Consider the following 14604-nt stretch of genomic DNA (forward strand, 5'->3'; position numbering starts at 1 on the left):
ATCTCCACCAGAAAGGGTTGCCAGGAACTTTGCTTTGTTACGCAGACACTTTTATCCTGATATCTTGTCTTGATTTGCTGTTATCTTATCCTCATAAGAAAATATCCTGTCACCTGGTTGCTAAACAAGTTTATTTTGATCACTCAGAGCCTGAGGTGTACTTATGTAAACTTCTTTTGGAAAAAAAAGGGCCAAGAAAAAATTTGCTGATAATTAGGCACATTTGATCTACAAAGATTAGCTTTAAGGTTGAACTGTACGTTTACCTTCAACAGTATGAATGTTTTGCAAAATGAGTGTTTCCTCTCATTCAACTGAAGAGATTTTAGCTGATTAACAGTGCGGAAAATATTATCTATTTCAAACTTTGGTTTTACTTATTTAAATCTGTTGTAGCTGTTAACAGTTTTAATACCATGCCAACAAAAATACAAGTCCTTGGCACCCAGTATTGATCTTTCCCCTTTTGCTCTTTTTTTTTATATTAGGTTTATTTTTGGACTTTTATCAAGGAAAGACTGTGAGAAATCATGCCAGGAAGAAGCTGCAAGTCCAACTGGAACCCAGGCTGTCTGCTTCAAGCATGAACACTGGGTGTGACCTTACCACTAGGCATCTGGTGGCCTTTGATTTCTTCTCTTTAATTACAGAAAAAAAGGGAAAGCACACTGCCAAGATGTTATTTGACAGTGTATTTGTATTACACTGTTATTGCTCAAGGCAGCTTTTGGTTAAAAACATAACTGATGACCTGAAGTTTTCCTAAACCTTAATTATCTTTTGACACTATCAAACACTGAAATAACTGAGATTGTAAACTATTTGAACATGTGGTGCTGAAAAGTATTTAAAATTCTGACAGTCTCACTCTCTGTTTTCTTTAAATCCAGGATTATGAACTAACAAGGGAGAAGGCAGTTTAAAAGTGGCACGAACCCCCCACTGGTTTGGTCTGCGTTGTAATGCATTTCAACACCTTCTGAGTGCAGAAGTGGCTTGCAATACAATGTAAATGGGGAGAATTTTCAATCGCATTAGGTCTTGTGCAATATGTGACAGTGGCAGCTGCACGCGGTAAATGGGACCAAGCCCCCTTTTTCGGATGGAAAAACAGGTATTTAAAAGCATCCATGTCTTAGACTAATATCAGACTGGGAGTATGTCCACTCTGGCTTGCACCATTGTGGCTTTCATACCTGATGTGTGTGCTGCTGTTGGCTGCATCCCCTTGCTGTCAGAGCTTTTTCTTTCTTCTAAAATTTCACCTCAATAAATCTCCCTACTAGTGACTTGATCCATTCAGACAGGAGAATTCAGAATAAAAGCATTCTGTACAAATGAGATGAGTTTCTCCAAAGATATGTTAAACCTTAAGTGTACTAGTACTATGTTTATCTTCCTCGTGATATATTCGACCCGTGTGGAAAAAGAAAACACTCCCAAAAGTTGGAGACCTTCATCTGGCTCATCAAGAAACACATTGCAAACATAATCTACCAACATGGACATACATATTTGGAAAAACAAGTTAAATATTACTCTCTATCATCTCCCTGTCTACTTAGGTTGAGAGACATGCATGTCTCAAGAAAAAATAGGCATTCATCATATGCTTATAAGGCATATGAGATGCAGCACTCAAGCAGCAGGCAGTCTGAAAGCCAAAGCAAAAACCAAACTATGAGGCTCCCAAGATGGGACTGCCATGCATCCAGTCTGAAATATACTTTATACACCAAAATTTTGGTAACTGGCCAAAGAGGATGTTGACTGGAGGATAATGTCACTGAATTATTGATAATATGGGTGATATACTTTGAATCCACCTCTTTTCAGATAAACCTTTTTGTTTTGTTGTGTGCTCTTAACTCCTCCTCCTAAAGTTAACAAGCCCTGATAACACAGTGAGGTAATACTGCAACACCTGCAAAAAGTGAAATTATATCATAGCACTCTGCTCTGGTGTCAATAAATAAAATAGTGTTATTTCCTACCTGCATTACTCCTGCCTGATGCAATAACCTCAAACACTTACCAAACCTACTGTATTTTCTGTTACAGTTTGTAAAAGTGATTTTCAGCTCAGACAGACAAGGGTTCAAGCACAAAGACATCAGCCCACACAGACAACACTGGCCGACACACATCGGCCCACACAGCAGCAGCAGCTTCAGCCCCCGCACACTTGGACTGAATCCACAGGCTTGGGACCATTACACAACTAAGAGCCTAAGTAATTAACCTGGATCTGTAGATATGTGTGGAACTGTAGATGTGCGTGCGTGTTATTGGGTGCTCACTGCAGGGGGGTGCAGCAAGAATGACATCATTGTTAAAATCTCAGACTAATCCTGATTTAGCCTCCATAGCTTTAGCTCATCAGGGGTTGTGACTGTTTTCTTCTGGCACTTTAGTCCTTAATTTACAAAGGCTGTCATGAAAAGAAAGAGTTTATTTGTGGTCCAAGTTGTGACTCATTCTTTCTAAAAAAGATATTAAGCAAAGGCTGGTTTAAAATCCTGTTCTTATGACAGATACAAAGGGATGGAGACATTAGATCCTGGTAGTATTGAACCTGTATCCTATAAATCACTTTGGTTTGGGCCCTCTGTCGGACTATAAAAGAAGTCAGTGTAATAGCTTAGTGGTGGATTAAAAATGCCAGGAGGCAGAAACGTGTGACAGGGTGATTTACTCGAAAGCAGAGCCAAGAGCAGAGGTGATGTCATCTTTTTTGGGGGGAGGAGGGGTTAGGTTTAAAGACAAGATGAGGATAAATTTAGCAAGTGAAAGGAGGAGGGGTTAACAATCTGACCATCACATCACACCATGGTGGAATGGCTAAGGGGGTTCAAAGAGGTTTACAGCAGAAGGGAACTTCTCAGAGCTGTGGATGAGTCATCGAGCTCCTGATGCCTTAATCTGAGACTGATCCAGCTCAGGGCTTTGTCACCCGACTTCCTCTATCAGCTGTTCAACCTGACAACAAACATACAGTACATATACACCGTGTTTTATTCATCTGATTTCTGCCCTTGGTGATCTTACTGAATTTCCCTGCCTGCAAAGATCTCAATTATTATAAAGTAAACCAAAAAAGTGGCCAAAAATCATTTTAAGTTTGCATTATTTATGCAGCTTAATTTTTGGTGTTTAAAGAGAAATCAATCCATGTCACTTCCTAGATAGCTTTCTATGTTCAGTTCAAAGCTTTCATTCCAGGACTGAGGGCTAAAAAAGGCATAGAACCATGGCAGTGGTTACTGATCTCTACAGTTTTTGTCAAAATGGAACTTTATAAAAGCCTGGGACATCAATTTAAATCACTAAACACAGATAAGTCAGTCAGATAAGTTTTACTGATGGGTAAAAAACTGAGGAGCATACGTCTCCTTACACTGCTACTAAGATAAAAGTCTAAAAAAAAATCTGGATAGCTTTAATCCACTATTTGCTCTAGGTTTTGTTTTCTCTAAAGGCATCCTATAGATGTATAACCCTGGCCTGTCTCCTAATTGTTTAGCACATCCAATAAACCAACAACTTTCATACATTAAAAGATAAAAGAATACAACTGACTACAACACATAGGTAGCAACTGAGACTGTCAACTTCTACAAGTGTGCAGCAGGAGGAAATCATTTCTCACTGCCAGAGGGCAGTTTCATGAGGGTGTTACATGAAATAAAACTGTATTTTGGACAAGCTGTAAAATTGTATTAATAGTTTATTAAAACAGACTATATCCAGGAATTGAGAATGATATTAATGAAGTCAATTCTGACCAAAGAGGTTAAAAATTAAAGTAGACTTATGAAAAACAGAGTGGTGTCCAGTTTTAACCATGATCATTGCATCAACTCTGCTCCCTAAAACTGGAACAGATGGCTGGTTAATGATTACCCATTTGAACTTAATTACAGGGCCTTCAAACTGTCATCACACCTTAGTTTCAATTACTTTAAAGCATCTTTTTTTCTGTGGGATGACTAACTTGTTATCACATCAGGTGATTTGCATGTGTGGAAGCTTTTTGATGATGATGTTCATCACAACGATCATCCTAACCTACAATTGCAGGTCAGCTTCGGCAGAAAGGGGCTGCAGGGAATTATTAAAATGAAGGCAGAAGTTTCAGTTTTAACATGAGACATCGGAAATGGTCCTATCTACTAATACAAATATTTAACTTTTCAGCTAATATCTGCCATATCCCTTGGATAGATAGAAAAGAAGTTGTCCTTTTGTGGTTGTGTGTATATACCTTTAGATTCACAGTGGTATCATCTATGTGTGGGGAAACACTGATATAAGCAAGGGTATCTTGAAATACTGTAAATGTGAGAGAATTCATTGGTTGATTTTTGAAGAAATGCTGTTCCTTCTCCACTTGATTCTACATTTATCCAATTACACTGTCAGATATACTGGAGTTGTACGTAGGGTTAAATGAGAGACAGTTCCAATAATCCTTACCCCATAGTGTCACTATTTTTATGTTTTTTGGCATCAGACCTGCAGAATGTTTCCAGGAATATATTAGTTTCCAATGAGACTCTGATTTATGCAAGCTGGGTGATTTACAAAATTTATATCTGAGAGTATCTGTGCCACAAAGCTTACAGAAATCCTTCAAGCTATTGTTCCAAAAAACACTCAGTTAAAATGTAAATCTGTTTTTCTGCCAATTGGAATATTCAAATTATTTGCTGCACAGCTTTTAGAAACAAACAAGGTTGGAGAAAAAAGTGTTTTTTATGAACTAAGGTGAAGATATCAGTGCCCTGTCTTAATTATGTTAAAAATAAACCCTCATTAAAGCCAATTAAAAGTATCCTTTAAGGAGGTTTGTATAAAATTATAAACAATCTCCCTTCCCCCTTTATGCCTTTGGTATAAAAATGGTCTTTGCATTACATTAATGAGGTCATTTGTGAGGTTCTTTTACTGTTACATTTAAAAAATAAGGGCAAAAATAAATAACAAAGCATCAAAAGGATTAGACTTCACATTTCTTAATTTTAGGGAAAATAGCATAAAATATTCAAAGAAGACCCCATCCTAAAAAATATTTAAGGGGGTTTAAAAACTGTCCTCTCAGCAAAAACATTTCCCCTCTCCCAGCGTTTTTCTTTCCTACGATGAATTCCCTTTGCCGATTAATTTTACAGAGGACTCATTCATGTCTTACCCTCTCTTCTTTTGAATGTGAGGATGTGTTTCTCTCTCTCTGGGAGGGGAGTCATTCAGTAATTCTGAGATATTCATCTGTTGACTGCAGGGAGCATTCAGTCAATGTCTTCACTGTGAAAGTTCACATTTTGGTTGCACATAACTGTTGTTGCACTTAAAAATATCATCACTAAATCTGCATTACCCTGTTATAAATGTCAGAGCGTATTTATTAGACTTGTTATGGCACATTACATCTTTCAAATGGAGGCATTCATCCAAATGAGCTGTGGCAATTGATGATTATGTGATTAGTAATCATGTCATTGTATTCCACTTTGGGGTAATGTGTAGATGGAGGGGGTGTAGGTTCAGAGGGAGTGGGGTGGAGGTGGGGGTTGGACAGTTCTAGAAATATGTGCCTGTGTTTGTGTGCGCGGCTGCTGACGCTCCAGCAATCCTGTCAAACAGTGTCAGCTCCCACCCACCCCTAATGTGCCACTGTTTGCCCACAAGGCTGATGCTCCACTTAAAGGCGGCAGACAGCATGAGACCGGTGGTTTGAGCAAAACAAAACATAAACAGAGAGGGGAAAAAAACCATAACAAATCACAACAGTATCCGAGCAGACAGGGCGAAAGATCGACTTTCTGCCAAAAATATCGCCCATCTGGCTTTTTTCATTTCCTCCGCTGCGCTGGAAGAGTTATTGCTTGTCACATTAGTCACAGCGAGGCGATCAATCGTTAGTCATTGTGTAGTGATCTATCAAATTCTCTCATTCATACATGCTGCATGCCAGCAGAGGTGTGTGCATGTGTGTATTGTCTCTTCTGTGATGACATCATCTCTGGTCTGAGGCATTACCTCACCACCCCTGATCGCCAACCCGCCCTTCATTGCTTCAGCCCCCCAGCATGACTCACGCCACGTTGGCTTGACTTCCTCTTTCTAACCCCCACCCTTCACCCCCCTCTGACATCCCACAGCCACTCTTGGCTTTTTGAAGTGATGGCTTCTTTTTCTGCAGACAATGCTGTTTGTAGCTCTGCTGTCCTTCATTTCACTAATAAAAAAAAGAAAACATGCATGCACCCTCCCCAGGAAGCAGCAGGTGACTGGTTGCTTCCTCCTCAGCATGTCAAGGCCAGCCAATGACATGACGGCAGAACCCCCCAGCCTCTAATCACCGAGCAGACTCGTGTCTCAGGGACCCGGCAAGCACCAATGAAACTGTTGCTAAGCACTAAGGAGGCATCGGGGTGGGGTGGGGTGGGGTGTAGGAGTGGGTTGTTTTGGTGGTGGTGGTGGTGGTAGTAGCCAGTGGCAGCACCCCCACCACCAACACAGACAAAATAACACAGGGTAGACAGTCATCCCAGGTTAGAGGGCAGACAGGGCATCTACATTTAAAATCACATCAAATACATGAGCACAATAAAAACACACAAGACACATGAATGCATAAACACATGCAGTCTCTGGGGATTATCACGCGTGACGTCACAGCCAGTCAGTGGGTTCAGCGCTGACAGGCATCTCTCCTCTTTCCGCTCTGTCAGCCAAATGAAAGCCAACAGGTGAAAACACACAGATAGGAGTCCAAAACACACAATCACAGTCAGCATCGGCTGTCACAACATGAGCACACGGCAGGATGACAGGACGATGTTACATGTGTGTTTGTCTGTGGATTTCTAGACACTTCCTGTGAAGTCTCACACACCTGTCCTCAGAGAGACTTTGAAGAAGTGAAAATAGAAACACAGAAAAACTGCATTGTGGTGCTGCTCTGCTGTTTTTATTCTGAATAAAAAGTTACACCTAGGCACTTGAAAACATGTATGGAGAACTTATTTAATTTCCTTATTAAAAATGTAAGGTTGAAATTTGTAAATAATATCTGTTAAACACAGTTAAAGTCTCTAAACTAAATACATTTAATTTTCTTTTAATTGCAGGCTTAATCAATTGCCAGATAGGACAAAACATTTTTTGTCTTTTATGATGACACTACGTCGAACTATGCAACAGTTTTTTTTTTCCTGTTTGGCTAACAGACTGGCAACACTATAAGAGCAATCTTGACCAGTCAAGTTATGCTGTCATCATGACTGTCTTTGCGACAGTGCAAGAGTTTGAAGTTGTCAGGGGGGCAGGTCAGGAAGTATTGATCATAGCTTCAACAGAGGTGCTCTTATGATCCTTTAAATAGAACTCCAGGCATGTAATGATAAAATGCAATTTAGTTCAGTTAGTTAGCAATGCCAGCCTGACTCTTAACAGAAGATCCCCAGGGAGAGAGAGAAGAAAACAACTTAGTGGGGAGATCTAAATAATGTCACTCTGGTAAATGATGATACAAAGACGGGGAGCAAATACTACCCTACTGGCAGGCATCATGGTGCACATTGTTGATGTTAGGCCAGGGTGTCAACTACATAGAAGATGGAAGAAAAATTCTGACATGCAAGTCTTGTCAAATCGAGGTCATAAAGGGCCCGGGACACATCGCTGATTATGTCAAACTACAAGAGCCTTTGTCATTCCCAATGTTTGATGATTGGTTGCAATGATGCTGTCCAGTCAAATCCAGCTAAATTAGTGTTTTCCGAACTGGCCGCAAGTTTAACTCCTACAGCTCCAGCTGGAGTTGTCGTTTCATATTGCCAGTTCAAGGAACAACATCTGAGCTTATTAGGGGTCAATGATGTGACGCCTACTTTATTTTTTTTGTCCAACTGAATTTTTTCCGTTGAAAAAAAAATTCAAAAGACATAAAAAGATAACATGTATGTCTTATACCTTCTCCATATATAGACCCTCTCTAACTTCTCCAAACATTTTAGTTATTGTTCATTTTTCTGCTATCTAAAGTGTCAAAACATCATGTGGGGCGACCATCCAGCCTTGACTTCTATTTGGACAACCAGTTTAAAATCACTTTAAATCAATTCAAATATATCCCTTGCCCTACTTGGCATAATTTCTACGATAATTTGCATTCATTGACAAAATTATGAAGCATTTGCACATACATTTCCATCATAATATACAAGCGAATGTTGTCCGAATATGTTCATTTTATGAAATATCATCCGGGGCGACCATCAAGAAAACACAATTTTGGGACTTTTATTTTAAAAACCACCTCAAGCACAGGATATTGCATCAGCCAGACAAATCTGAGGGACCCAGCAAAACATCTGGGAGGTTAGGAAGTCTCTCTCATATTTGCAAATAAATCTGTTTTTTAACTGCTGTAATGTACTTGCCACTTTTGGATATCATGTGGGGCGACCTCCCCAAAACTGTGAATAATAAGTTTTATCTGCAAATCTTTATTTTGATGATAAATTTGATAGTGACATGTCATAAGAAGTAGCTAGCTTGGTTTCTGTTGCTAACCGTTAGCCTGTAATATTTGACAGAACTTGAAAAAAATCATCTGGGGTGACCGAGTGTCATGTGGGGGCGACCACTGCTGAGTGTTATATTGGTTGTAAATACTGGCAGAAATTCTGATATCTACCACTATCCTTATATCTACTGATATAGACACCATGCCAATAATGCTGTGCATCCCTATCCTCAAAAACAGATTGAACACAGTAAAACTGCACACTGAGACAGCAATATTATAGCAATTATAATTACATTTTATGAAAGTAATTAGGGATGAACTGTGTATTAGGTCAATATTGATAGTGGCTGATATCAGCCCTGTTGACAGGTTGACATCTGCAAGTAATGTGGGATGAACAGATGTCAGTGGCTGATGTGTATCTGTTGTGTTTTATCAATGTAATGCTATGCTTGCATTGCATATATCTAGATACTGATTCAAAGTAGAGTTTTCTTTTTTTATTAACAAAGGTAGTTAATTGCCTGTTGGACAAAATCTCTGATTTCATGTTCACATGTGACAGAAAATGTTGACAAATGTGATGGTGGTCTTACACCAAAGAAAGCAATGACAAATAAATCTTCACAATTAGCATCTTTGTAAGTGATGATAGTGGTTTGTATTGGGTAAGTAATTCAAATTAGCTCAATGCCTAAAGAAGCATCTCACCCTTCCTTATTTTTTTAATTTGTGCAAGTTCTTACACTTCCACTTATTATAAGGCAAGCTTATGAATGTGAATATCTCCTTGTATGCTGCGTTTGTAACAGAGAAAAAACAAAAGACATAAAAGGAGGAAGGCGCATTTACTGCTTGGGAAAACTTTATTTTTATTCAGTGGATAGAAGACTTTGATCTTACCATAGAGAATCATCTAATCCTTCAACTGAAGGCATGGAAATCACCAAAGCTATAACTTGTGCCACTTTATATTCAAGGTCAAATCTATATTCCTGTGCAGCCAGGGAAAAGCCCATCTCTCTTCACACAATCTCAAGCTTTAAGTGCTGTGAGGTACCTTTAGGGGTTTCCCACATAATAATCTCTGAGGACAAGAGAAAAAGAAGAGAAAAGAATGAATGATGAATTGCTGAATGTTCAAATTCCTGAACACAGAAACAGAAGCACCCATGTGCAATCACAAAGAACAAGATTTTTGGTATTTCATTTCAAACCCACACTAGAGCAGCTGATTTCATTGATTACTTCCCTCCTCTTAATTGTCGGATTGCTAATCAGGGAACTTCCAGGCTTCAGATTTTTCATGCTAATTAGCACACACTAGGGTAACACTTCACCCACTTTTATGGGAGGTTTTAATGCTAAAAGGATGCAAGTAACATCATGGTTACAATATGTGGACTCTAGAAGAATTGAATTTTTCATCTAATTTGTGCTTTCCTTCAAGTGGTGAGTGTTAATACAGCCAACTGGGATTGGCTTTTTCATCTGTTACCCACTGCTGGATTGAGTGCATCATATTCCTCTGTGGGAACCAAAAACTACATAACAAGCCCCTTTTGAGGGGAAAAACACCTGTCAGAAGGTATTAAACTCCATGAACTAGTTCTGGTTGATGCTTTTTTATTCTAGCACTTGACTTCTAAAGCAGAGAGTTCATTACCCTCGAACTTGCCTTCCCCACAGCCGCAGATGAACATTAATCTGATCTCAGCAGCCACCCAGACCCTTGTTAATATCAGAGGCTTTTTCCCTGAGGCTAAACTCTCACAACCACAGAGCGAGTCCACATCAAAGTGAACCATGAGATATTCTCTAGTCTGCATCTCAGAGAGCGAGACTCCGGTCTCGCTGTGGGCTACACTTCACTTTCAGCATGTCGGTGTGGGCGGTTAAAGCTTCTGTATACACGTACAGACGGGGGTCTTACTGTGTTTGTATGTGTAAACCAATACAGTCGACAAAGAGGCTAATCCTCCAGGCGATATAGCTACTCACAGATTTCTGTGGGGGAGTGCAGTATGTCTGCTGTGTATTGTGTGTATGAAATAAATGTAAGCAACAGCAACCCCTGGCTGGCTGTTCAAAGTGCACAGAGTTCAATTGCTGGGCTTACAGTCTATAGATGGAAAGCCAAGAGGGAAAGGGTTTTTTTCTGAGGCAAAGACTCAGGCGAGCCTGCATCCTTAACCTTACACTGACATGTCAGGACCGAAGGAAATTCACTTTTTCATCAATGAATAGATTTTAATCAGCTGAAAAAGTCAGTTTGAACTCTTTAAGTGGCTGTGGATGACCTTTTTGTGTATTTGAAGACAACTGAAAGGGCTTTCTTATATTCTAAACCTGCCAATCCGGGCTGTTTAAACTTTTGAGCTCCACAGACTAGCATTTGTATTTTTTTTTTTTGGTTAAAAAAGGGACCAAGTCACAGAAAAACATCAAATGTTCAGTATTAGTCCTCATCTATGCATTTTACTCAATGGTAATCAATATTGTTGCTTAAATTACAGGTTTTTTCAGTTACCAAGTGAAGGTAAACAGACATTTTTACAGCCCTCTCGTATTTCTCTGCTCTTGTTTAGTCTTTTGTACATCTTACAATTACGATATTCCCTGTTCTAAAAAAATTTGCTTTTATTTTGGAAGAGAAAAGTATGCTCCAGACAGATGAAAAGATGTGCTGGTCACTTAACCGGGATAGTTTCATGTTTTATGTTATGCAGAGAGTAAAGCTTTTAGAGCACTGTTGCTTAGATGACTTAATAAAAGTACTGCTGAAGAATTTTGTGAAGTGATAGGCTGAAAACAGAAAAGAGAAAAACAGAAAAAGGAACAAAACATCTAGATTTTTTACCACATGAACATCTGATTCTCTAAATATAATGTGGATTTCAAAAGATTTTCTCAAGTCGAACGCACACTAAATAAAATTCTGTGACCAGGGGGCTCCCAATCAAAACAATATGACGAGTACAGACCAGTGCTGTCCACTGTTAACTTGTTCTGATGGAAGACTGTTAAACAAAAACAGCAAATAAAATGGCGTATTTACAAAACTGGCATTTTGTCAACACAATCACGTCTTTAGATCCCAGAGCACATGTGCATTCTGGGATTGCACAGATTTGCCGTGGAAGTGGGCAGTGCTGGTGTCAGCTCGCTGGACATGCTGAGTGTGGGGAGTTTTCATGTTAGGGAGGTGAATTTGGCTGATGGAACTCACAACTGATGGCAACTTCAATAGCAAGACATGTCCCGTTACAATTCTAGAAATGAAGAATTTCTCTGTCTTTGAAGACTTTAGGAAATATTTGAAATATTGTAAGGCCTCAAATAAAAACATATACAAAGAAATAGTCACTTTTTGAACTAATACAGACATTCCACTCTAAAATTTCTACTATATAATGTATCTTCAATTTGTAAAAAACCTGTATGTCAGAACTGTATAAACTAAGGGCTTACTGATATTGATTCAAAACATTCTTTTACACTATCTGCTGGCCTGGTAAGTATCTGAAATCTATTATAGACCAATGTTTAATAAAACTTTAGTGTATAAATATAGCTATCTTTTGAAATTAATGTTCAGTAATGTCTTTGTTTGGTGATACTGAGGTCATCAAATTTGTCTGAATTAGCTGCTACCATCGTCTTGTAAAACAACCTGAAAAAGTCTCTGTACCTATTACTGTTCTTATATATACAAGTGCAGAAGTAAATAACCAGGAATTTGTTTCCCCCTCCTTTTAGAAATATATAAACCAGGAGAAATATGCGTATTTGTACCTCAGGTTTGCTGAGGCTAGAGGACACCAGGCACCCTGAGCCAACATCGAGGTCCCACTGCTTCCTGCCCTGATTGTGAGGATCCAGAGCAGAGATCCTCCCATCCAGGGTGCTGATGATCACAAGAGACCTGAGGACAGAATACAGACACTTCAGCACTCAATACAATGATGATTTGTGGATATTAAATGCAGCTTTACGTCCTCTAAGGTTGACAAGGGTGTTTTTCACTTGTCAAGGCAGAAGTGAGTCTCTGCAAGTTAATTTTTACATGAAACACATTACACCAGCATTGTCCTTCAAAGCTTTCTTTCCCAGTAGGGATTTAAGTTCAGCTCGATCACTGACAAGACATTAAGGGTGAAGAATTGCACAGTGGTGTGCAGATGTTTTCTTTCTCTCCCATGTCCTCACCCTTGTTTAATAATGAAGGTGACCTTCTACTGCAGCCAACCGCACACCTGCGCCACGACAAACCCCATCCTGTCAGCCAGTCTGGGTTGGCATGTTGATTAAAGATGGGACCAGGCCTGGAGATTGTTGAAACCAAACCAGACACCCCACTTTTTTATTCCTATTAAAAATGTTGTATGAACATGTGTGAGGCCCTTGATTATCTGTTGTTAGTGAACGAAAACAGGAATACATCAGGAAGGGGGTAAATTATGCTGCAAATGAGGCTGATATGCTGGATGAAAACACTTGGGATACAACTGTATACTCTGCATAAACAGCAAGTAATAGGTAAAAATGTGTAACATCAACAGATGCAAATAATTTCTAGTAGAGTTTAAAATTGATATGGCCTCACAAAGGCGCACATTTGAACCGCTCTGGACTCAACTTAAGACCAGACTCTTAATCAAAATAAAAAAAATAAAAGTGGCAGTCAGAAAGGACTGATCTCCTTCAAGTATTTAAAAAAACACAACTGTTACTTTTCTCATTCTTAAAACTGTTATCACTGCCATGAAATTAAGCCCATTTACATGTAAAACCATGTTTTATATGGACACAAAGAACATCTTTTATTTAGAGTTGATGGGTTTGTCCAGTGACATTTCAGATTAGTCTTGGCTGTCTTCTAGGCGCTCAAATATTGGCAGATTATTCACAAATACTGGCTCCACTGCCCACGACGACAGCTCACAGAAAGAGCATATCAGCTTTGTAAAGAAAACAACCAAATCCTTTGGAGACTTTAACAGGTTTTTGCAATTTAAGCAAAACACTAATTAAATCCTCTTATTAAACCTGTTGGATAAAATAAAAGACATTTTGTAATCACTAGTAATAAGGACTTTGATGTAGGGAAGGGGGATACATCATTATTATCACTGGAAAGTGATAAAGCCAATTATCCTAATAGTGATAAACTTTGAAGATTTTGACTTAATCAGGACAAACCTACACTGCAGAAGTAAAAAATACATCTGAAAAAAAAAATCAGTCCATAACCATATCTACATCCATTTAAACCATTTAAACCATTTCTTAATAATATAGTAGTGAAAGCATTATCAAAGTGAACTTGGATCGTTATAGAATATAAATGAGAGTTTCAATGAACATCCCTCTCACCAGTGACCTTTCTAACTCCTCCTGGGGGAGGATCTATAATATATACAATTCCTCCAACAAGTTCTGGGTCTACCTGTTGGTCTCCTCCCATTTGGATTTTCCTGGTAGACCTTCATACGGAGGTGACAAGGAAGCATATTGATCAGATGCCCAAACCACCTAAACTGGCTCTTTTTGGTGCAAAAAAGTAGCAGCTCTACTGTCAGCTCAGTTCAGATGTCCAAGCTCCTCAAACCATCTTTAACCCCCAAATTCCACATACTCCGTCTGGGCTGCATCCCAGGTGCACAGCACTTTGCTCCAACGACAGTGCCCACAACTTCCAGTTGGCCATCGCCTACTAGAAGCGTGCCTGGAGCGTAGCCCTGAGCAACTGAAAACTTGAGATCACAAGATCATGGGAGAACTATGGGTTCACGTTGGAAGAGTATGAAAAGGACAGATAATTTCACCCTTTTTTGGTTGTTGATTTCCCATTCGTTTTGATCATTTTCCATGATTGTTCTTGCTTCAGCCATGGGTTGGTACATTAGGAGGTTAAAGGTTTATGTTTTACAAAGGATTTGTGGTGTTAAATTCTGTTTTTTTTTTTCACCTTGAAAGTTAACTTTTCTTTGTCAATGGCGCTGCAGTAGCTCTGTGACCAACCAACTGACTGGTGACTTGTCACAGGATGAGACATAACAAGATGA

At 39.1% G+C, this 14604-nt stretch overlaps 1 protein-coding gene across 1 annotated transcript in view; it reads right to left on the reverse strand.

The window, feature by feature from the left end:
• Positions 1 to 14604, reverse strand: part of eif2ak3 (eukaryotic translation initiation factor 2-alpha kinase 3) — a 51211-nt gene that overhangs the window by 22866 nt on the left and 13741 nt on the right. The window contains exon 2 of the mRNA XM_041812097.1: positions 12332 to 12461. Within this exon, the coding sequence (XP_041668031.1) occupies positions 12332 to 12461 (130 nt within the window). The remainder of the gene's footprint in view (positions 1 to 12331; positions 12462 to 14604) is intronic.

Source organism: Cheilinus undulatus, linkage group 18 (genome assembly GCF_018320785.1).
Source record: "Cheilinus undulatus linkage group 18, ASM1832078v1, whole genome shotgun sequence".
In the NCBI taxonomy this organism is placed as follows: domain Eukaryota; kingdom Metazoa; phylum Chordata; class Actinopteri; order Labriformes; family Labridae; genus Cheilinus; species Cheilinus undulatus.